Here is a 25370-nt window from a genome sequence, read left to right as displayed (position 1 = left end):
GTCCGACTCGAACTTGGCCGTTTTTTTTGTCCTTTTGTAATCTCATTGTTACTGTTTTATGGTAAGTAATAAATAAAGATCAAGATTTTATCATTGTTACTTAAAGGCACTCCAGATCTACTATACCTGATCCTTATCATATCTTAAATTTTAATGCAACGTTTACAAATGTCACGGATTTCTGTCTAAATAAAAAAATGCATTGTATTGAAATGCATCCTCAGCTCCTCGCGCCGTTCACCAACCACGTTTGTTTCTCATCTGCACATAGCTTTGCACCTTTCGCACAGCTCTGATACGCAGCCTTGTCCGATAGTTTCAGAACCCTTCACGAAGTTTTCAAGGCCAGTTGGTATTGCTAGATGTATTATTAATAGCAGCATTCAAAGTCAAAGTCAAAATATCTTTATTCAATTTTAGTAATAACAATCACTTCACTTCGAATAGACGTTGCCTTTTGTCTGGAAAGGGCCTTGGGTTGAAGCTTTTTAGTTTTCCAGTGCCAGTGTGTAATTGAATATGTTGTATGTAATGTTTTAAACTTTCGTGATTTTCGTGACCACATAACAGTAGCCGCCGCGTGGTCCCGAGTAAGCTTGAAACACGCAGAGAGCGGTGGCGGGGCGGTGCGGCGCGGCGCGGAGGCGCGCGGTACCGGTTGTAATATTCGAACTAACATGAAAGAGGGCACACAGAATACCGCGCGGGAAATATGCGTGGCGCGGTATTCTGTATGCCCTCTTTCATGTTAGCTCGAATATTACAACCGGTACCGCCTCCGCGCCGCGCCGCACGTCTCCACCTCCACGCCGCGCCGCACGGCTCCGCCTCCCGCGTCAGTGTCTAGCTGTAGTGTGTGCCACTGTACGTGGTTGAAACGTCGAGGTAATTACTCTTTATTTAGCGTGATAATTCCCGAGTAAATATAACATGTACTTATCTATTTATATAAGTATTTTTATCCGTCTACTACTCATAACATAAGCTTTGCTTTAAGACTAGGTCAATTGGTATCCATTGTCTTAATATGCTTACATTTATTGATTTAATTGATTATTTCTGTTACCAACTCATATAATACCAAAACAAAGAGTAGGTACCTATAAAACTAACAAGTTTCTACTAAATATTACGTTTTTGAATACCTACAAGATTTTTTTTTGTTGACAGTACTTGCATTGTCACAGAACTTACATTATGTACTTATACCAAATTATAAGTCTTTCCGACCACTGGAAGTGAGTCAAAATGAACTTACAAGATTTGGCCCACCAACAACAACAACAACAAACGTACTAAACTAAACTTATTATAAAGTAAGTTAGATGTAGCCGATATGTTATTTATAAATTTATTTACTGGTTTATTCGAAAATTTCGCACCTGGCGCCCTAACAGTCGTTTTTATTTCTATTACATATTTGTATGTATAATGTAATAATGTTTGCTCTCGGGTATTGGATGTTTTATATGTATTTTATTTTTATCTATCTATATAAGTATGTTTATCCGTTGCCTAGTATCCATAGTACAAGCTTTGCTTAGTTTGGGTCTAGGTCAATTCAATTGGTGGCAATTAGTGTCCCATGATATTTATTATTATTTATTTATTAGATACCTAATACACAGAATTTCAGCATTCGATTCCATTTCCATAATTTCAGTAATCAAATCACGGTGTAAAGTATGTACATAAGTACTTAATTGAAATTACCGATAAGCAGTCGTTTCCATTACAAACTAAATACGCCTTGCAAAAAATTGCAATGCCTTGCAGCTTCTAGAGAGCTAACAAAGCAACTTTAACAACCTAACATGCTTCACTCACTTCTTTTCAACTTTAAACCCTATTCAAGAAACATACGGTTGATTCTGCATCAACGCTGGTAAGATAGATACGAGTTAGTCGAAGTAAGTCGATAGGCAACCCATTCCGTTCAACCTCGAAAGCCTTCGGTCGCGCATGCGTGGAACGTTGACACCCGTTCAGCTTCCCAGCACCTTTTGTCAGTACCGTTGAAACCTTCAGCCACCCTTGTCTTCACGGAAAAAAGTAATCGAAATTTAAAAAACAAAACATTCAGTGTTCTTTGCTACCCAAGGTAAGTTGCTTAACTTGTTTGGTTTGAAGGATTGAATGGGAATATTTTGTATGGACGATTAAATTTGATTTGCATAAGTGTGTGGTTGGAATCATTAATTATGTACCTGCAGAGCCGGCTGTCGAAGATGGCTTCTAATCTTATGAAAATGGGTGGAACGGTTTTACGATTTTGCTTAATGTTTTATTTTGTAACTGTTACATTTATGGTCTCTAAAGCAGGAGATCGTAGGTTCGAGGCCGGGCGCGCTCTTTGTTTTTCGGGATTTAACATTTAAAATAAACATCATGAGGAGACACTCGAAGTAACTGTAGGTATGGTGTTATTCTATGGTTCTCAATGCGAACTAGGCCCGCGAGGGAAATACAGCCGTAATGCCTCTGATCCTGATAGGAGACCTGTGCCCAGCAGTGAGATGACGTATGGGTTGGAGATAAATTGTTATTGTTGATTGATTGATTATTAAAGGGTTACACCCTGGTAGATCAGTTTGTTCTCTCTATATAATCGACAATTTAAAATGTCCACAAGTATCTTTGTATGGTTTTAAAATATCTAAAAATTCTTCTTCAACTCGGATTGTCAAACAATAAAGATCCATTTGAATAAATAAAACAACTGCTTCATAGTCCCAGTACTGCAGCGGAAAAGTTGGTTTTGAAATTAGAGCAGGCAGTCAAATTATTCCTTTATTACTCAGTATATTAGCATGTGTCACATTTATGCCCCTAGAGTACCTATTCCATAACTTTTTTTAGTATCTTATCTTCTATCTTATCTAATACTTATTAAAACGTAGTTTAGATAAAATATCTTTTTTTATTTGTGAGTACAAACTCGTACCCCGGCTTCGCACCTCTAGTTTTTCGAATTCATGTGCGGAATTACATTTGAAATTTACCACGAGCTTTGCGGTGAAGTAAAGCATCGTGAGGAAACCTGCACAAACCTGCGAAGCGATTCAATGGTGCGTGCGAAGTTCCCAATCCGGCGTACTCTTGTTCTGAGAGGAGGCCTGTGCCCAGCAGTGGGATGTATATAGGCTGGGATGATGATGATGATGACAAACTCGTAACCAAAGGTTTTCGAATTAAACATAGTCCTGCGTTCTGTACCTACCTTATCATAAGTAGCCTTAGTTTAAATTAGGCAAGAAAATCCGTGTAAGTTGTAGGTAGGTACAGTCAATTACAAAGATATCGATAAGGTCAAACTTAGGCCAAAGTTACTAAAATATGTATACTTGACTTTATTGACTTAACATTAAGGTCGTTAGGCATTCTCTTTAACCCTGCAACTCCTTGCTACTTCAAAGAGCGATTGTGCAATTAAAAACGGATCATCAAAATCAAAAAATGGGTTCGCTAACAACTCGCTGTATTTTTCAACGACACCCAACGAGTGAGGGTGCAATGTTAAGACCGCCACCTTGCACAGTATGTGTGTTTGTGCAGGAAGCGGCGGGCGCGGGACGCCTGCGCAGGCGCGACGAGCCGACCCAACATATTCTCCGCGGTCAACAACTTCTTCGCTGATTCGCCGCTGGTGAATCAGCTCAAAGGCATCATGGTGAGTGTGAACTTATCTGTGTCATGCACGCTGTCACAGGCATCACATTTAGCAGTCAATAGCAGAAAAAAGCCTCGTAAATATTTTGCCAACGAGTAAGTTGAAGAAGAAGATAAAACATTTATTTACAACAACACAAGGCACAACAATATTATTTAATAAAGACAACACGAAGGACACAGTGTGTCATTGCGGTTGCGAATCGGACACTGGCTCAGTATACTCGTAATGCTGAAAAAAAAAACCCCAGCTCTCAATAACTCCTCTCCACATCTCCAAAACTACCTACTGTGCTTAAAATTCCATTCCTAATTTTATCTGTGGTTGATTTTTAAATTACATCAAGCTTTACCGCATGGTTTGTTTCAGACGAGACAAACGAGCAGCAGCGGGGGTGAGCCCGGCCCGCCGGACGAGCCCTCCCGCCCCGCCAGCCGCGGCCCCCCTTCCGTTGCACTCAGTCACTCCGAGAGGCGAGTATTACCACTCCACTCAGTTGTATAGGCTAGCAGTAGCAGCAGCGACTCCTTCCACCTCGCCAGCTGTGGCTCCCCCCCCCCCGTTGCACTCAATAACTACGCACTCCAATATGACTCCAATAGACAAGCCAGGCAGTTATAAGTGAGTGGCAGCGGCGACAAACTCTTTCTTCGAGCTGCGGTCCCCCCTCCCCCGTCCGTGGCCCTCAGTCGCTTCGAGTCTCAAATAGTTCGAAGTTCGAGAGGCAAATATTAAAACTCCACTCAGTTACGTAGGCCAGCAGTAGCAGCTGTGAATCCTTCCATGTTGCCAGCGCTACCTGCCCCCCTCCCCTCCCGTCGCACTCAATAACTACGCACTCAGAGAGACAAGTCAGGCAGTATGTAAGGCAGTGTGAGCGGCAGCGGTGGAAAACTCTCTCCCTCACTAGCCGCAATCAACCCCCCGTTGCACTCAGTCACTTTGAGAGCAAAAGTTGAAATTTTGTTTTGTAGACGATAGTTAGACCAAAAAACTCAAACACACCTATTGACAACAAAAACACACTACATCACAACAAAAACAGTAAAAACATAAATAGGAGAAGAGAGAAAAATTAGAGACGTTGTGCTGTAGTGTGATGCCAAAAGGACAACAAGTAAGTAGTCAAACAATTGGCCTTTACTCCAAAAAGTACGTTTTAATTCTGATAGTGTAACCCATTTCGCCCTTTCAGGTACACCTATGGTATACCGAATGTGGAAAATAATTAGTTGTTGACATGGATCGATACGCTTTCCACATTTCCTCGAATCAACATGTCAGCGTTATAAATTCTGAGTAGGTATAGAACACAGAATATTATTGCGATGGTTGGAAGGTTAATTGATCGAAGCGCCATTTTTGTGGAAAATTTTAAATACCTAACTCAAACGATATAGAAAAATTCACCGATTCCGAACATGCTCATATAAAACTTTCAACCGTTGATTGTACAATCAAGTAAAAGCTTTGTTGTTTGAGTGATTAGTATAATCAATTTTAAACCGCGGCGTGCCGTCAAATAGACGTTAAATTACTAACTACTATTGTTTCTACGTTACAATGGTTTGTACGTTTTTTTTTAATAAATAAACTGGCGAAGTATGTTTTATTTATTTGAATTTTGGGCCAAAAATATTTTTGACACCTAACGACCTACCACCACCACCACCTACGACCACCTAAGTATAAAAATGTCTCTCAGACAATTTAACGCATATTTTGTACATAGTCGAATAATGATCAAAAACAAAATTATGGTCTAATTAAAAATGGCACGTGCACACCCAAATCATGATATTTATTGAAATATTTGGCTCAAAATAAATCTAAACATAGGCTAAGTTCTGTGAATAAAGGCTTATAATAGAATTCCACGAATACCGTAGAGGGTGCCGTAGCTGCTACGCTGTAGGCAGCTACGCCGTAGCTTGTTACTTCAATGCTTTATTCTTTACACGTACTGAAGCATTAAATTTGCACGTTACATAAGCATACAGGAATATACATGAGTTTGTTTTATTAAAAAACAAGCTTCATTACCTACTTGTAAATTAGGTGGGTGTGTTCTATAATTAAAGGAGAAACAGATTCTTGACAAGGCTGGAAAGTATTTAAAATTAAAAAAGTTATTTTTTGCAGTTCAATGTTTTCTTCTTTTTTTATTTACATATGCTACGAGGCGCTACTTTTTGCTTAGTTTCATAGTTCTATGCTAAATACGTAAGCTTTAGTTTTGTTTCCCACGGTTCTAGATTAAATTACACTTTAAAACTTTTTTTTCAGTTTTATCATTTGATAGCCTGAACAATCATGTGCTGCCGTAAAATATTTAAATGGAGTTTCTAAGTTTCTTTTTTGCGGCTACAAAAAAACAGTCACAAATATTTCGTATTAATTTTTAACTTGATGACTCTTCGTGTTCTTGAGATAAAGAATCGTGACAGAAGGCCACACAAACAATGAAGTCATCCATAAATAACGGTTTCTTTTTTACTTCTGAGGCTCGAAACAGTGGCGGCACACCCTGTACCTAATGGTTTTTCCGGCAGCGGAACGACGAGCGTGTTCTCTGTCCATTGCGTGGCCGAGACGAGACGCGTGCCGCCCATTATCTACCTGGTAGTGGTAGCACACGCGATGAACAACTAAAACGCTAGCTTACCACTGCCTGTTGGCGTCCAGTTCGCTGTCTTATACGTGTGTACGTCCATCCCCAACACATCGTCACGTACTCCGAATATGACAGCTCGGAATAGTGATTAATGACTGATAATGCCAGACATTTGTTACATAATTATTATACCTAAGTATTTTCTGGTAAACCAAAGATTGCAGAGGACTGCTTACTCTCTTTTACTTTGATTACCAGTGTTCGGAAAGGGTGAACTGTTATGAGAGTTTGCATAACATGGACATACCCTGTCATTTAATGGTAGGTAGTTGTCATCTTATTATACGAACGCAATTTTATTTAATTTAGACTACTTTTCTACTAGAAGCTTTACGTCGCCGTGAAAACGATCATAAGGTAGTGAACATAGGTCGTAGCTGTCGCTTCCGAATCGCCTTTACAAACCATGTATAGGCAGAGTCATTCACGATGACGCGTGCCGTGGTTCTTATTACAATGTCATTAATGTCTAATTTTGACAAAATCACGCGTCTTCGTGGATGGCTCTAGGTATACTTAGGTACGTAAATGCCGCACCAACATGGCCGCTGCTTAAATCATCTTTCATAGATGATATAGGCCAATGATGATGATGATGATGATGAAGTAAATCTAGACACGCGGCAGTATATGAACAAGAACCATTTCGAGTAACTTTCGACAAAACTGAACCCCTAAATCAAAGCACTATAGTAACTCCGAAGGTCCGTTTTTGCCTCAGTATTTAATCCCAAAGGAATTGTAAGTTATGACTGGGATAACACCGTAAATTGTAACTTGATGAGGTTGATTAAGGTTAGTGATATTATTTATATTTTAAAGGTTGAGAGTGAGTGCATTTTTAGAGAAGACTCTTTCAACAAATAATAGTCACAGGTAGTAAAATAATCTTCTAGTTAGACGACAATAGTTCCTCAACTCATACATAATGCAATAAGGGATAGCTATAATAGTTATTTATGTGACTGATACATTATGAAAGGAATGAAAACACGAGTGAGGTTTTATAAAACGAATGGCTCTGTGCACGACATCAGCGCCACCTAGCGTCCCCAACTTTTATGGCTCTGATGCTCTGACGTTTTGAAATTTCTTCGCGACATTGTGACAAAAATCAAACCTATAACGTATTAATTTATACGTATTAATAATACAAAATTACTGTGATACCGTGATTTGGGTGGGCAAAGGTTGTGAATTCATTTTTGGTCATTAAAATTAAATGAGGTAAGTAAAATTTATTCAAAAAGTGTTTTATTTTCGTTATGTCAGGGTTTGTTTACTTCATGTTTAGTTGTACTTTTACTGTAAAACGAAAGATAAAGCTATCTTATTTTTTTTCTTTGAATAATAGTAAAGTTATATTGTTCTTATATCGCTAGAAATAAATTAAATATCGTTTTCAGATCAAAATTAGTATCATTTTGAAGACCGGTTTTGTGAGTATCACTCAATATAAAATTTCAACCACAAACCGTTTCATAAGGAAAATTGTTGCTGGACATGTCCGAGATGTAGAGGAATTAAGAACAAAACAGGGACAGTGTTCAATAATTCAAGCTCGCATCATAACACAAACATCTATTACTAAAATTAGGTAGTTAAAGTCTATATAAATTGCTTTGTTAATGACAGATTCATATGAGTATGACAGATGACAGAGCCAGAACTATTTTTACTTTTGGCCACCATGAGCGCTGCGATAGATTTCATCACACCCACCTAGTACTTCGCACCCTCCCATCGAGTTAGTGGTATGACTGACAGTGACAGTTGTAGTTTTTTAATTCATAAAAAACTTGTCTTGGCTTGAGCTTAAGTCGATTTTGATTCTCAAATAGATTTAAATATTCGAGATTCAAAAAATATATATGGAACAATAACTTTATTATGGAACGAAATTACAAATCGACTAATTCGATTATCGCAACCTAACATGATTATTTTTTCTAGAAGTTGTTCGAAATTTGAATTTAATTAAAGTGTCGCTTACCGACCCTTTAATGTAAACATGATGCAACCACAGATAGTAGTTTCTTAATATAGGTCATTGCTTATCGTCTCTGAACATATTGTAGGTTAAGTTATGATATGGATGTAGATAAAATTAAATTATGTATTACTAGTGTTTAACTGCGGTTTCGTTGAATTCCGGGATTTTACTAAATTCCCACGGGGATTCTCAAAAATTACATCTTGGATTTCATTGACGTTGTACATTAATAACCCGAGTCAAATTTCATGAATGTTTCTGAACCTTGCGGTTGAAATTTGAAGATTTTATCCCGATCCTATATGTTATTCCAGATGTTCAGCTATCTACACACCATACTTCATCCAAATCTGCCCCGACACACACAGATACTACCAGCCTTTCACATTTATATTTTATTTATTAATAGGACAAAATTAAATATGCCCTTTGGAGCGCGTGGACTATTCTGACTTTCATTTCTTTTCAGCCTTAACAAAAGTAAATTGTACTTATTTGCTTAAGGCTTAAAGTATTTCAAAAAAATTAAAATACTTAAATAAATAACAGTCTCGAATACTATTCAGATTATAAGCTATAAAACAACTATAACAAGGCCTCACCCGAGAAGGGATTTGTATCGATTGCTCTCCCACCGCGCCATCGAGAGAATTTATCGGAAAATTTTATTGCAAAGCTCTCCTCGCTACTGACGGGGAGGGGGCAAATATTTAGTTCCTTGGAAAGTCATACAGTTTGAAACAGTTAAGAATATTATGCAACTATTTTATTTATGCACAGTTAAGTATATTATAGCGCATAATAGATATTCCATCAAGAAAAGTCGGAATACGATGGTACCTGAAGTCTCAATCAAATATTGTATTAAATGAGTGTCAATTTTTGTGTTCATTAATATACAGAGAACTTTATTATTTAGTGTCAAATGTCAAGACGGCTGTACGATGGGTACTAAAACTAATTAAAAGAACACGATAAATACGATTTTTTCCAATAAAATACGATGGAAAACCATATACAGTCAACGTCAAAAATAAGTGATCACTTTTGTATCTTATCGCTTTCAGTCGTTTAGTATGGCTTTTCAAACATTACGTTAAAGACTGTACTACATCTGTGTAATATAATAAATTAATAATACTTACCAAATGACGGGTCATGTTGACAAGGTTCTGAATCAATTTGGTTAACTGTGGTACGAAACATTCGTGTCACGAGCCCGATTTTCGGTTGGCCGGTTATTTATTCAATAAAACATGTCAGCTGTAAAATGTTTTTGGCATAAGCCACATTAATCTTCAAATAAAGTTTCTAATTTCCATACAAGATTGTAATTAAGTCTTTAGCAAATCAACGCAGTGCTCTAATCACTTTAAGAACTTTGAAACAATCAGGAACACTTCGCTAAACAAGTAACTTTTTCAAGTTCACATCGTCTATGTAAAACATTTAGGGGCTGTTTTACCATCCATTGATTAGTGTCAACTGACAGTTAAATGTGATGCTGTCTCCGTCTATTCGAACAAAACAAATTGAGACGGCATCACATTTAACCGCCAGTTAACACTAATCAGTGGATGGTGAAACAGCCCCTTAATCCCAAATTTTATCTGCGTGAAACAGACAGTTTCTGCAGACATTTTGTACAAATATAAGGTAAACGTCCCAGTGCTCGACACGCTAATGCCCAATAGACGACACCCTGCTGTCATCTCTATTGCTAACGATATAAGATTAAAGATGCCAACTATTGGGACAGTGACGAGCACTCGTACGTTTACTTTAATTATTATCTCAGGATCCAAGAGACTTGTGACATGTATGGGGGATAATTTTATGAAATCAATTATTTACTATTTTATTTTTGCATACTAACTGCTTCAATTCGTGGTTGGCTCCGCATATCAGGGGGCACTTAGTGCCCCCGCCAAGTCGAGCAAAACAAAAACAAAGGCACGGCCGTACCATACTTTTCTCGAAGCCATTCAGGCTATTTTCAACATTTTTCTTTATATTAATTCCAAATGTACCTAAATGTAAATTTTTGTACTGCTGTGTGCTGTACAATAAAGGATTTTTTTCGTTGTAATTTTTTTTGTTTAATTTGAATATTCCATAATGCTTTAGTGACATTCATAGATAAATACATTATGGTAAGCAAAACAATCCCGCTACAAGTTAACGTACTCGTATTTGTTCAAGAAATATACAATTACAACCGAGCCTATTTCCGTCGCCCAATTTGGTGGATAAATATTTACACACAAGCCTGGCTTTATTATCACTCGTGATATCATTGTCCCGTTTTCCCAACCTTAGTGTGAGAGAGATGCCAGCACGTGCTCGATGGGGAATAAAAAAAATCCCAAAGATAGTTTTTTAGGAGTGGTTATCGGAATCCATTGGTGATATAAAAGCTATGCTGCAATCACACGAGACAATGCAAAAAAAAGAATTCAGCGTTTTTCTGGCATTTTTTTTTCATCATTACTTGCGGCAAGTATTAAACAGAGATGATACTTAGGGGCTGTTTCACCATCCACTGATTAGTGTTAACTAACGGTTAAATGTGATGCCGTCTCCGTCTATTCGAACAAAACAAATAGAGACGGCATCACATTCAACCGACAGTTAACACTAATCAATGGATGGTGAAACAGCCCCTTAGGGTTAAATTTTAATAAAAAGTGAGGACAATACCGATGCATCCAGCGTGATGAAAATTCTTGCGACTGTCCTACCGTTTTGCGCCTATAAACGTGGTATAGTACGAGTATGACGTTACGGACCTTTCAAAACGCTCATCAAGGGTTCCGTGAATTCGACAAGTATTCAATGCTCAATACTCAGTTTTGGTAAACTTACCCATTAACTAGTAGTTAAAGCTAACAGCCTTTGGCTTCACACATAATATTTATTTTTTATTTTATTTCCACAAAAGAAATGACAGAGTTATTTTTATGGGAGCTCGGAGCGGTGCGGGTTTCCCTTTCGTCCTTTCTTTAGCAAATCCTTCAAGCAATTATTCAGATTAAAATATCAGCCAACTTTCTAAAGCTTCTTTAGGTAATCCCGCGAAATAAATGTAAGTGTTAGGTTGGGATTTTTACGAAATTTGCCTTGTATTTTTGGCTCTTACCCTAAATGTTAGTGCCATTTTCTAGATCAAGACTAAAGCTTACTTACAAGATGGTGACTGAAATCCATAGTCACATAGATTTTTACTTCACGAATTTTCAACCGTGAGAAGAAGAAGAGGAAGCCGTGGTGGTCTAGTGGTTTGACCTATCGCCTCTCAAGCAGAGGGTCGTGGGTTCGAACCCCGGCTCGCACCTCTGAGTTTATCGAAATTCATGTGCGGAATTACATTTGAAATTTACCACGGGCTTTGCGGTGAAGGAAAACATCGTGAGGAAACCTGCGCAAACCTGCGAAGCGATTCAATGGTGCGTGCGAAGTTCCCAATCCGCACTGGGCCCTCGTGGGAACTATGGCCCAAGCCCTCTTTTTCTGAGAGGAGGCCTGTGCCCAGCAGTGGGACGTATTGACAGAGAGCATGTTTTTGTGAGGATAATATGTTCTTCATTTAAACGACTTTATACCTAGATTAGTAAGTAATAATGAATTTTTACATAAAAATAAAAACATATAAAATAAACTAAAGCGGGCTTCCTCTTCCAAAGGTAGCGCAGCGCGCGCGGGGCATTGTACCCAAGACGCTGGCGGGCGTTTATTCCAGCGTTTCAACCGTCTCATTATTCTACACTTTTCTGCAAGAATGACCGAATATTCTGATACAGTTTTTTAGTTATCTGGTAGAAATACAGGAACACTTACAAATAATTGTAAAAACGACATCAAAATCTACAGCCAATTCGTAAAAAATATGACCACATAAATGAGGCTTGAATAAACGCCCTGGCGGCGTTGCCCCGCTGCACTGCGAGGCTGTCTTTGGGCGAAGCAAAAGCCTGCTCTTAGGTCGCCAGAGACGCCGATTAATTTGTCCGACACTTCTTTCATAAACTTTTAGGGCCTGTTTCACCATCCATTGATTAGCGTTAACCGACGGTTAAATGTGATGCCGTCTCCGTCTATTTGAACAAAACAAATAGAGACGGCATCACACCTAACCGCCAGTTAACACTAATCAATGGATGGTGAAACAGCCCCTTAAACTATTAAACTCAAATGAAGATCACAATGTGTAATTCCTGTATTTAGTAGGTAAGGTAATTTTATAAATTGTAATGATTGAGCGAAGCTGAGGATTAAGTCTAGTTCTCCATGCTTACGGTAGCTACCCACTACACCCTATCATAATATGACTGTAATAGGACGTACCAGGCACGGAATCTAACGCGACACGGACTACAACATGTCAACAGCGTCAAATTCGCTACTCAGAAAAAATGCGTTTGTGGAAATCATATTGTTAGAGTAGCGTTTTGTCTTCTACGCACGCAATCAGCATAATACTGTCTAGCGTGGGGATTATGCCCCCTCCTCAAAACCAAAATGAAACTACGACATCGCGGGCAACCGGTGTTTGTAAGTGACGAGTTGTCTCTCATTTTGGCGTTCTAAGGGGGAGGCTTTTTGTTCAGCAGTGGACGTCTTCCGGCTGATGATGATGACTACTTATTCAAAGGAACAAAGATATAACCGGGTCAGTTCAACTAAATTGCCGTCCCTCGGAACTGCAAACAAAAAGGGTCTTCTTATTGTATTACTAAAAGAAAACATTTACTTAATACGTGTGGATTTTCTATTTAAGATTCGCGTCTTTGTACTCGGGGGACCCTTATCTTAGGCTTAAACGTGACAAGGGACATATTGTTCCTATAGTTACGTTTTTACGCGTTATAAGCGACTTTATTTGAAGTGGTGAAGCAGAAAGTTAGACTTTTTACGTATAGCTAAGTAGAGACCGAATTATATGCAACATAAGAAATTGTGAAATTGAAAAGTTTTTAATCTTTATTAATTTTAAAAACTAAGTATCGTCAGTAATTTTATGATTCCCTAGGTTAGGTTAGGTTTTTTAGTAGATTCTTACCATGAGATAGTGATCCAAATGTTCAGTATTAAAATTGTGCCATCAATCACTCAAAATAATTTCAAAAGTGGAAAAATACCGTTCCATATTATTTGAGCTTGGGTGCTACCTTGCTACGTTAACACTGGCTATAAATGAATCTTGATATTATCATATTAGCTATCCTGCCCAGAAATATTGCAAATAAGTATAGTGAAAATATTAATCATCACAAGATTTTTGATAAAATGCAGTAATCGACGAAAAATATAAGTTATCATAAGGTCGCATTTTATGTTAGTAGTATATGTATTGTATGTATGTATTTATATCATTATATCATTTGTATTTATTTTAATATTATTGATTTTTTGTTTGTTCTTGTTTTCTGTTTCTGATTCCGCCAGCTATTTTTGTTTGACATAACCATAAGTTCTTGTACCTGCAACCTTTTTACTATACTATTTATACTAAGTAAATCAGGTTAAGTTTTACGTTTGGGGGACAAACCCTTAATAATTACACCGCTGGCCTCAGACTCTTTCGTCTATTGTAAACTCCAATAAAGGTCTCTACCCACTACCCGCCCGTATCATGCCATGACTGTAACAGGAGCGTGCCAGGAACGGAATGTCAAGCGCATACATGACACCCGACGGCGACGGTTGGGCGTAGTCTCATACTTTTCAATACAAAGAATATATTTTTGCCTGACACGTTGTTATTAGGTACATGCTATTACGGTCATTTATTTATTATTTACTAGCTTTTGCCCGCGGCTTCACCCGCGTGGAATTTGGTTATCGCGCGCTGTTCCCTCTGGAACTGTGCATTTTCCCGGGGTAAAAAGTAGCCTATGTCACTCTCTGGTCCTTAAACTATATCTCTATGCCAAAAACCACATCAATCCGTCGCTCCGTCTCGACGTGAAAGACGGACAAACATACAAACACACACTTTCGCATTTATAATATTAGTATAAGTATGTAACTGTAAATTTAAAGACATACAAATAATCATAATATTATGTAGCAAAAATCCACATAATTAATAATAAAAAATAAAACATAATAAAAGAGTTATTTATGGATTTATATCCTTGCTTCCCTGAGGCGACGGAAGACCACGCCCTTCGGCCAGAAGTCGGAGTGCTGGAACATCTGCTGGTGCTTAGCATTTGGATCTAAAAGAGCGAAAATTTTTAGCCCTATTAGACTCGAGCGAGCGGATAACTAACTCAGCTCCTTCCAACCGACTTCTCTTTCTTCCTTCTTCTTCGTTGGTATATACGATACGGTGTAATGGGTAGACCTTTAACAGTAACTGTTATCACAGCCAGTTGTCGCAGCGGTCGGTGTCCCCGGCGCCGCAGCGGCAGGTGACGTTCCTGAAGCCGGCAGCCGACACCACGCTGGACCGGAAGGCTTCCATCGTTGACGAGACCAGTGGAATTACGAGGACGCAAATGAAGGGTGAGTGAAGTACATACGCACGGAGTTGAGTTTAAATTGATTTTTGATAAATTTGGTTTCATACTTTATTGTCTTTGTTAATAAACGGAACAAACAGAAATAACTAACTTAGCTACGTTTAAATATTACAAATCTAAATCTTGCCCCTGCGGAGAGTGCTCATAGGGCTGGCTGCATTTCCGCGCTGGATTGTGATTATAACACAATACAAAACAAACAAGCAAAACAAGCAACAGATAATCCCAGAAAATTATAACACAGGAATGGGGATATCAGAAAATGCAGAAAAATAAGCTTATTCTTTGAATGTGTGGGTGGGATGTCAATTGTTTCATATTGATTCATACCTAACTGTTGCTCGGGACTCATCGATTTTGTTTGTTTGTACAAATTTATACTTACTCTTTATTTGTACATAAAGGAAAAACCAAAAAGTTACAAAAAATAAAAATAAATTTTTAAACACAAAGGCGGACTTATACCTGAAGAGATCTCTGCCAGTCAGCCTTTGAGTGGTGGTTTTCTTTGTTTTCCTGAGGGTTCATATGAGAAGGAGAAAGAAAACCGATCTTCTGTTTCGGGTTCGAACGCCCTAGCAAACCAGTTGAATTGTAAGTAAGTAGTCGTAGGTTAAATTGTATATGGGTGTGACTGCACCTGCGAGCAGCGCTTGAAAATAATACAAAATAGATAAAATTTAAACACTGCGGGCTAGATTATATTTAGTATGTACCTACTTCTTTAATATTCGTAAGGCAGTAAAATACGAGTGAATCATCAGATAAAGAACGATGATAGCACATTTATGACTGCGGTTTACGCGGAAATCCGGGTAAAAATAAAACGTAAAAATGTAATCGATTAAATTTATTAATCAATTGACCTAGGTATGGGATAGCAATAAATGAATTCTGCGTGGACGGAGTCGCGGGTAACGGCTATATGTTATACAGTAGGTACAATTCAAAGCAAAGTAAGTAAGTTGTAAGCAAAGTATATCTCCATCTTATTCTAGCAATTGCGTTCAGTGCAAATGCCAGCGCTTGCCAAACTTGTAGACGCGACATTAGGTGTTAGGGTCTCCGCTAATTCGCGCGGGTGCACTGCACGGCGCGGGCGCCCGTGTAGCGTGCTGTTTCAGTATAGGTTTCAATAGAGCAGAGACCCGCCTTACGTAGCGCTGCTCTCAGATGTCATGAAACAAGCACTCGCGCGAGGAGGCCCTTATCGATTTTGGGAAAAATGGTGATCCTTCACAATTTTTTTCCTCCACAGAATTTCGCGAAGCCTTCCGTCTCTTCGACAAGGATGGAGACGGAACCATTACCAAAGAGGAGCTTGGGCGGGTCATGCGCAGCCTGGGACAGTTCGCGCGCGTCGAAGAGCTGCAGGATATGCTGCAGGAAGTGGACAGCGACGGTGAGGGTCCAAAGACTGGTAGACCAGAATTAGGGTACAGGAGGTGTTCGGACGGGTCATTCGTGCTCTGGAGCAATCCCGCGGCTTTTTTTATTTTATTTTTATTCCAAAAAAGGGTACAACAAAACTTACAAGAAAAAGGACAGTATCCTTACTAGTGACCTAATCAAGAAAATACGTAAACGTGACAGTTGTGGTACCTACACACAGCTATACAACAGTAAGCCCTCTAACTCCTAAGCTAAGTGAAAACAACCATGTAAACAACCATGCACACAAATACGCACACATAGACGTGTCTCAACAATGCACGACCTATGTGACAATAATATGACTAAAATAAAAATAAAAAAACATACAAGACAAACATACAAGACAACAAGAAATATAACTCTGAAAACAAAGGACTGTTGATGAATTTGGTTCCGAATCGAAAACTAAAAATGTACTCGTATGGTTACTAAACGATTTTAGTCAGAGTCGAAATCCTTAACTGATTTAGCAACAGTGACAGATAAAACAATCCATTGTCTTATCAAATACTGGCCATTTACAACGGGATTATTGTCTTGTACATAAATTAAATGATAGTAAACATTGATAAGTGAAATTTACAAGCTTGTTTAGCTTGTACAAACATAAGCCGGGTGTCAAAGTACAATCGGAAGTGCCAAGTTCATATTGAGGTAGGTACCTCAGGTGGTGGTTTCAAACGAGATTCAGCCACTTTTGTACCCAGTAAATTGGCATAGGGCCCAAACCTATCGACGCGGAATTGGCTTAAGCTGACAAAAAAACTTTATGTCCACGCATTAAGAGCGAAAAAGACGTCGATCGGCTCAGCCGTCGCGAAACGACGTTTACCGACAGAAAGACGTCTTTTTCGCTCTTATTGCGTGGACATTACATCGTTTTTTGGTAGGCTTAAGCCGATTTCGTGTCAATAGATGTGCGGTGACCCATAAAAGGTTTTAGTCTGACACTTTAGCTGACGGTATGTTGAAAACCGTTTAGCCTTTATCCATCAGAGATGCGCGAGGATGTGTTGCGAGAAATGTGTATTTCGTGCTGAACCAATAGAAACGCTTCAGTTACCTATCGTTGTTCCGCTTAGCTGTTTGCACTGAGTGAGGATATTTAGATAAATTAAGCGTTTTTCTCTCATTCTCGCACATCTTTGTTGGAAAAGCTTTATACTTATCTATTTCGGTCTAACATTTGCAGGCGACGGCAACGTCAGTTTCGAGGAGTTCGTCAGCATCCTTTCCAAGTCGATGTCGGGCGCGGGCGGCGGCACCAGCTCGGCGGAGCAGGAGGAGCGGGAGCTCCGGGACGCCTTCCGCGTCTTCGACAAGCACAACCGCGGGTACATCTGCGCGTCGGACCTGCGGGCCGTGCTGCAGTGCTTGGGGGAAGACATGTCAGAGGAGGAAAGTACGTACCACTTACATATACAGGATGTCCCAAGACCACATGGAGGGAAAGTATCTTCAATATTGTAGGTAGACAATTTTACTGAAAAGAGACTTCATTTTATGATTTTTCAAAAAATTTGGAAAAATCGCTTGTCTGAACCAAGTAATTAGGTACCGTAAAACTACACAACTATAGTATAGGGCCCCAACTTTAGTCCAGTGAACTTGTCAAACAACATCGTAGCTGCATCGACTAGTAGCGACGTCTAGTTTATTATTTATTACTATTATCATTCACTGACGTATGTAGGAACTAGTTTCTTGCGTATCCAATAGATGGCCAACGGATTCAAGTCAGTTGGTTGCTTGCTGGAAGAACCGGTATAAACGTGTCGTTTGAGCTCCGCAAACTTTTATTCCCAGATAGTGGTTGAAGCGACGATATAAACTCTGTGTTGGATTCAAATGGAAGGTAATGTTTCTTGGATGTAATTAATATATAGTTTATTGTAAAAATTGCAAGATTAAAAAAATGTGAAGGTTTTTTTTGTAATCTCGCCCTTGGGTTCCAACTATAGTACTAACGGATTTTTGGACCATAATTAAGTCAACATATTTTATTCCAGAAAATGACGTCACGAGATAAAATGATGAGAAGAAAAATAGGTGGGCGAGCGTATAAGTGCTACAGCGATCGCCAAATGGAACTTTGTCTCATGGATATCACAAAAAAAAAAACACTAACACATCGTGAAGCTGCTAATAGTTATTTGTGTCACAAGGGAGCAAAATGGTGTATTTACGGCGAGGGCGTAAATTTAATCCAGAATGTAGCAAAGTATTCTAAAGTAGAATCCTAAGCGTAACGAGGGATTCAAGTGTTAGCGCCCAAGATGAAAATAATTTTGCTCCGGAGTGGCTCATACAACTTTTCACATCGAGCATTAATAAACTTGAAAAAAAAATTCTAAATATTATTAAAGAACAACCAGCATAAGAAAATGGCGTGGCTTTACAATTATAAACTTCAAAAAATGGCATTTGCAATAAAACACTTAGAAAAGCCTTGAACAGAAAAGTTGCACTTTGCTCCCTCTCGCCAGGGAGGAAAAGTTACTTTTCTGAAGGAGAGGTGTGAAAAAAAAACCTAGGAGCTCTGCATATTCTATCGAATGAATGAGATTGTTTTCGCGATCGAAACGCCATTGAAATTAGGCACAAAGCGTGCATTGTTCCATGTACCCGAAACTCGAATCTAAATGGGGCAAGCCAAAAAGTAAAACTCATTTTCTAGTTACATATGTTATAAGTATGTAGTTGATTTTTATAAAAGATTTAATTGTAATTTAATTACTTACATTTGTTACTTCTTGTTGAAGATAAAATTAACAATTTAAAAGCATTTATTAAAGATTAAAAAGATCTCAAAAACTGTGATTTCTTAAATACGTAATTTTGCTAATAAATAATACTTTGATCTCACTTTTTGTGTTTATTTTTATAGTACAAATTTAGAGGTATTAAAATAAATCACCCAACTATAGTCAAAGATGCCATAACATGCGATTTCAATAGGATTTATAATCTGGCCTATTGTTGTCAAAATACTATGCAACAATAGTCCAAAAATAATTAAAAAAAAATATATATATTAACTCAATACTTTAACTTGTGACTAAACTTTATTATCTTAATACATTTTCCTTTATCTAAAGACATAACTAAGACTTAAATATGTCAATCCATTCGTTAGAGGCAAAAGCACAAAGTTGAAACCTTACGATTCGGTACCATAGTTGTGTAGTTTTACGGTATCGAATCCTCCAAATGTAAAAAAAAAAAACACTTGTAATTTTACGACACCGATCAAAAGGCTCAATCAGAATTATTTTCCAAGTATTTTTATAATGTAACAGCATCTTAGATAAATGGAAGAACATAAAATTCTACATTCACAATTTCAGTCATATGAATAGGCAGGATCTTCATCAGTGGCGTAGCGTGGGTATCAGCCGCCCTCTTATTAGGGTACCTACTCATTCTAATCGGTCCAGTCGGTATCATCACCATCCCAGCCTATACACGTCTCACTGCTAGGCACAGTCCTCCTCTCACAATGAGAACACTTGGGCCGTAGTTCCTACTCGGGCCCAGTGCGGACTGGGAACTTCACACATACCATTAAATTTTTTATGTTATTTTGCCACCCCGAGCGGACCCCCCCCCCCTACGCTACGCCACTGATCTTCATAATGACCTAAATTTTACAGAAATCAAAAATGACACGGTGTATGTCTAGGAAACAGCGTGTTGTGTTTCCGAGTTTTAGAAGTTAATGAAGAATATTAGGCTACCATAGGTACCTCCTATGCTATTAGTTCAAAAGCCAGACAGAGCTTCTAAGAGTACCTACCTATATAAGAACATTTTCTTTCAGTTGAAGACATGATAAAGGAAGTGGATTCAGACGGCGATGGGCGAATTGATTTTCTAGGTAAGACAAACATTTCAAAGGGAAATTACTTATTATTCCGACAACTCTAAAAATACTCGTATACCCAATAATATCAGCTATCATATAGGTATCATAATCATCACTCTTAATTGGATAATTTACTAACCTTGTATGCCGTGCCGAGAGACTCGCACAATTGTACCCGTCGTACGCCTTGTCCCGTATGCGTACCTCTATTCAATTCTGGATTTGTCGATAGGCCGTACCTACCTATAGGCCGCGGCAGATTTCGGAGGACGACGAGAATATTATTATTTTCGAAAGGTACCTAGGTACATGGGGCGGCGGAAATAAAGTGGCCTACACATGAAAAATATATATCCGCCACTGCCTCTATTAGTCGATGCCAGGGGACTCGCAAGCTTGTACCCATCGTATGCCTTGTCCGATATTCGTACCTGTAGGTACTAGTCGTACCTACCCGTCGTTTGCCGTGTCCCGTATCCGTACCTCTACTAACCGTACGTATTATGGCTCGCACAATTGTACCCGTATCCATATTTTAAAGCTCGGTTGCCTGGTGCCGTATCCGTCCTCAAATAGAATCGAACGTGTTTTTGACGACAGGATGGCCAACTGGTTAGAGAACCTGACTACGAAGCTACGATGTATGAATAATACGAATGTTTGTTCTCGGGTCTTGGATGTTCAATATACGTATTTAAGTATGTGTTTATCTATATAAGTAAGTTTATCCGTTGCCTAGTATCCATAGTACAAGCTTTGCTTAGTTTGGGACTAGGTCAATTGGTGTGAAGTGTCCCATGCTATTTATTATTATTTAAATTTTGACGTTATTTCCATCGAAAAAGACACACAAAGGGTTATAAGTGTGAGAGCCCATGTGGCATACAACCGGTATATGTAGGTAGGTACTGCTGATACGGAACTAGGCATACGAAAGGTAAAAACTTGTAAAAACGGCTTTCAGAATTCGTCCGAGCCCTCGGTGAGCCAGAAGATGCGTGCGACGACGAAGACGAAGAAGATGCCATCGAAATTCCTCTCCCGCGACCAGTCGCCGCCAACTAAACCTACCAAGACTACGCAAACCAGTGACACCACTAGTTGATTCTCTAATTAATTCATTAAAGTGTTACTTTGCGGAGTCCGAGGAGATACGATACATATCAATGTATTATACACGAGCGCGACAGCTATGTTTACATGATCCACATTATGTATGTATTATTATGTTGTTCAGTATTGACTTTGAGAATAAATTCGTTGAAAGTTCGAAACGTGTTAACATTTCATGAGTTTGTGATAGTCGGGTCTGTGTAACATGGATCGATTTCAATATATCTGATAAGGGACGAAGATCGATCCTGATTACCTTTAATGGATGCTGATGCTGTGTCGAAATATCGGGAGTTCATTAACGTAATCGCGGTCTAAGTAAGTACGTCCCGCAAGAGATGTATCTCATGTAATTAATCAATAATTATGTTATGGTGCTCCCACATTGGCTGTTATAAATGTTATAAAACACGATAGGTAACATTTTTTAATACTTTAAGTTTTGTAACAACTTGTTAGATGTTTTAAACGCTCCCACATTGGTATAAAAATGATACACAATACCTACTCGTAACACCATATAAAATGCATTTACAATTCATTGTGTAATATTTTCACAGTTATATAAATGTGATGCCGTCTCTTTTTGTTTTGCTCGAATAGACGGAGACGGCATCACATTTATCCGTCAACTAAATTTTATCAATGGATGGTGAAACTTCCTTAATCTCATGTAATACTTCGCATCTTGGTATATAAAAAAAAGTGAAATAACGTTCACGGACTGGTCAAACGTCGAACTTCCTAATGGAAAGTGTTAAGTGGAGTTAATACTCTTCAACAGTTACCTAACGTTTAATGGGTGAACTAGAACTAGTTCGTCATACCTCTAACTAAAGTAAATTGGAAGAAATTTGATGAACTGTTTTTGTTTCATTACCCGATTTTTAAGTAAGTTATGTTATAAAACAAAAGTAGCTTAGTTATGTGGGTAGAATCGAACCTTGAATTTAAAGCCTCATGGTAAAGACATCTTGTTTATTATTATAAACGGAAATTCGCAAATTTCCTAATTTTAAACGCGATTTAACACAACAGCTTTCGTTTTTTTCGAGTTAAAACCGTTTATTAACAACCGTGCGAAGGGTGTCATTTATATGCAGAATATTCTTAAAATATTTATGAAAATAATAACTTAGCTTATTGCCAAAATAATTCCAGAATTCAATATTTAAGAGTTACACGAACGAAACGGTAATTTAGATAGCAATAATTTATCGATAGTTTTATGCTTAAATTATTATGACACCAATTTATGATATCAACATTACGCTGTGTACATAGCTTCACTCGAGATTTATATAATAACCATTCCTATCCAGAGCGAGATAGATAAATTATGCAAGTAAATAAAGTATTATATTCGAATTTTAATATCGTTGAATTGGTTTTGGAGGGCAATAAACAGACAGAGGTACGATTATAAATTAATTTACTTAATACCTGAACTTGTGTGCGTGTTGCAGAAGACCTCGATTCGCTTTGCTCCTAGGAAGAAGGGCTACGAATAAGCCCGAAACATGTAAAGCTAAAATTAATTTAAGACGTGAATTATCCGATTTTTTCATTAAATATGAGCGAGTCTAACGGTAGTTTCGTGTCCAATGTGATCAAGTTTTTAGATAATTAATGCTTTAAACTAGGAATCATAACAAGTTGAAGTATGCCGTAGGCTTCAGTATAAATTGTATACTTTGACACAAATTTGATACGCATAATACAAGGTGAATCTTTGAACGTTATTCAAGCTATTGAAATTAGTCTGATAAAATTTGATATTGCCATTCATTTAGTTCGTGATTTAGGTACTTTCTAAGCTTGAAACGTTAAAAATTTGACCTGTATAATATTATTATGAAGTATCATACCATACCTAGGTACTACATGTTTAATGTTTGTTTACACTAGTAACGAGCTGGCAGGTAATCATAGAGAACTCTCTAAGAGTACCTAGGTATGTATCATATGTTACCTCTGAATACAGTAGTGCCCTCTAAAAGCCAAACTTCCTCAAGTTCTCCAACTACTTATACATATCTTAACAGGGATTTATCTAATTACCAAATGAAATTGTTAAGAAAACTGGATGTACGTGTCATTGTGTCTCAAATTTGCAGAATGTTCAAAAATTTGTAGGTCTGTACACTGTACTTACTACATTTTGTGCTTCATTATAAGCAGGTACCAATTTGAATGGACTTAGGTGACTTTGATATGAGTCGACGCATTTAGTTAGATCTATACAGTCCAACATCAAGTAAGTAAAACGATGGGTGTGTAGGATGTTTAACCCTTAATAAGGTAGAGGCGATTTAGCGACCACTTGCATTGAGTTTTAAGCTGAGCCTTATTAACTTCAAAATACGTCACAATTTCCATTGTAATTTTGAAAATACGACTAGCTTTAATAATATCCTTTGCCAAGTATGTATTCGATAGCTGCTTTTGATTATGTGGTAGTATGCTCCAATAAATAGGGCCTTATTAAGGGTTAAGTTATTGTACCTACTGATTTGTAGTGTGCAATAATAAATTTACTCTAGTATCTCATTTTATGAGTTATGAGAAGTAAAAATCTTACATAAATGAGCTCTACCAGCGTCCAGTTTTCTGCAAAGGTTGTAATTAAATAGGTAAGTTGTAAACCAGATTATACAATATAATTGATGCTTAACAAGTAGGTACCTACTTTATGATATGAAATATAAAATAAACAGTTGAATTGTTAAATTTAATTTTAATATCGATGTTGTGTGCTAATGAAAATATTGACCAATAAAATGTACTACGAATAAGTCTTGTTTTTGTTTTTCTAATAACAATGCTTCAAAATATTATCAAATTAACTAAATGATAATTAACTAATTAATTATTGAATCCTTGTTGTCCGTTACTCGGTACTACTGTGCTTAACTGTCCATGAATCCATGATTAGTGCCGTCACTTTAAAGGTTAATTCGATAGAAACAGTTAGTTCTGTATAGCACCTATGGCATAGAAATATTTAAAATTAGTTGGTAAAGAATCACCAAATATAGTTATTCACCGTTATTTACAAGTACAGTCAAGGGCATAAATATATGTACGTTTCCAGAGCCTCAAATATATAACTATGTAATATTTATAAGCCACATATATGCGTGCGGCAATTTGATCAGAAATATATCGAGTCATTAAAATGTAATTTATTGAATCAGGCGTTACTTTGCGGAGGTCCATATCAATGAACTAAAAGAATTTCCTTGCTCACCCGCGACCTTACGATAGCTAAGCTTATGCAAAATATGCGTGTTCATGTAGTTCCTCCACCTCCACACTGTAAGAACACACACAAATCACACAAACCCATCTATCACCACCACCACACTACACTGACGCGTTTCGAACTCAACCAGAGCTCATCTTCAGAGTGACACAACCGTACACCATGCTACCAGTTGTTAGACTAACGAACCACAATCTAACAATCTAGTTCGTTTCTCATATACATGTGAACAAATCAGGCGTCAAAAATATCTACACACGTATATCATAAACAAGTGAACATAACAGAGGTCAAAAATATGTACACGATTTTGAGTTGTGTCGTATCAAATTAAAGCAGATATTTATGGCTGCTTGTTTGCCTACATGTCTTTGTCTGTCATTGTACAGATATAAATGAGCGAATTTGTACACATTTTAATGACTCGACAAATGTGCATATATATTTGAAGCTCTGGGAACGTAGGTACATATATTTATGACCTTGACTCCAGTTGAATTCCTTCGAAAACTTTAGACCAAAAATTTGATCATAAATCTCTAAACACGCTTCTACGCCGTTAACAAAAGAGTCGTGTTCACATGTTTTTTGATTAAATGTCTGCTCAGACGTTTAAGAACTCGACTTTACACACAGTCAATCAATTTGATTCCTAGGCCATCACAGAACCGTCTCGTAATGACAGGGTTCTATGGTGGCCCAGGAATCAAATTGGTTGACTAGTTAACGATATTTTAATTTAATTGCCCAATCCAACATATAGTTGTACACTTACAGCCGGAGGCACAGAAGTGTAAGGCCACTGTTACACATGCTTGTTAGTAGCAAG

General features: G+C 37.9%; 1 protein-coding gene and 1 long non-coding RNA gene across 2 annotated transcripts; both read left to right on the top strand.

Moving 5' to 3' along the window:
• Positions 1–3585: 3585 nt before the first annotated feature.
• LOC141431052 (neo-calmodulin) lies at positions 3586–24285 on the top strand. The gene is made up of 7 exons (XM_074092024.1): positions 3586–3670; positions 4040–4143; positions 14711–14847; positions 16123–16266; positions 17491–17700; positions 20119–20175; positions 21128–24285. Exons 1-7 carry the CDS (start codon positions 3668–3670, stop codon positions 21226–21228), a joined length of 756 nt encoding a protein of 251 aa, XP_073948125.1. The 5' UTR covers positions 3586–3667; the 3' UTR covers positions 21229–24285.
• LOC141431053 (uncharacterized) lies at positions 17715–19163 on the top strand. Its single transcript, XR_012451692.1, has 2 exons — positions 17715–18153; positions 18308–19163. It is a non-coding gene; the product is annotated as an uncharacterized lncRNA (long non-coding RNA).
• Positions 24286–25370: the final 1085 nt, after the last annotated feature.

This window comes from Choristoneura fumiferana, chromosome 9 (assembly GCF_025370935.1).
Source record: "Choristoneura fumiferana chromosome 9, NRCan_CFum_1, whole genome shotgun sequence".
Classification (NCBI taxonomy): domain Eukaryota; kingdom Metazoa; phylum Arthropoda; class Insecta; order Lepidoptera; family Tortricidae; genus Choristoneura; species Choristoneura fumiferana.
Note: the sequence above shows the minus strand (reverse complement) of the source record. Positions and strands in the feature narration are given on the sequence as shown.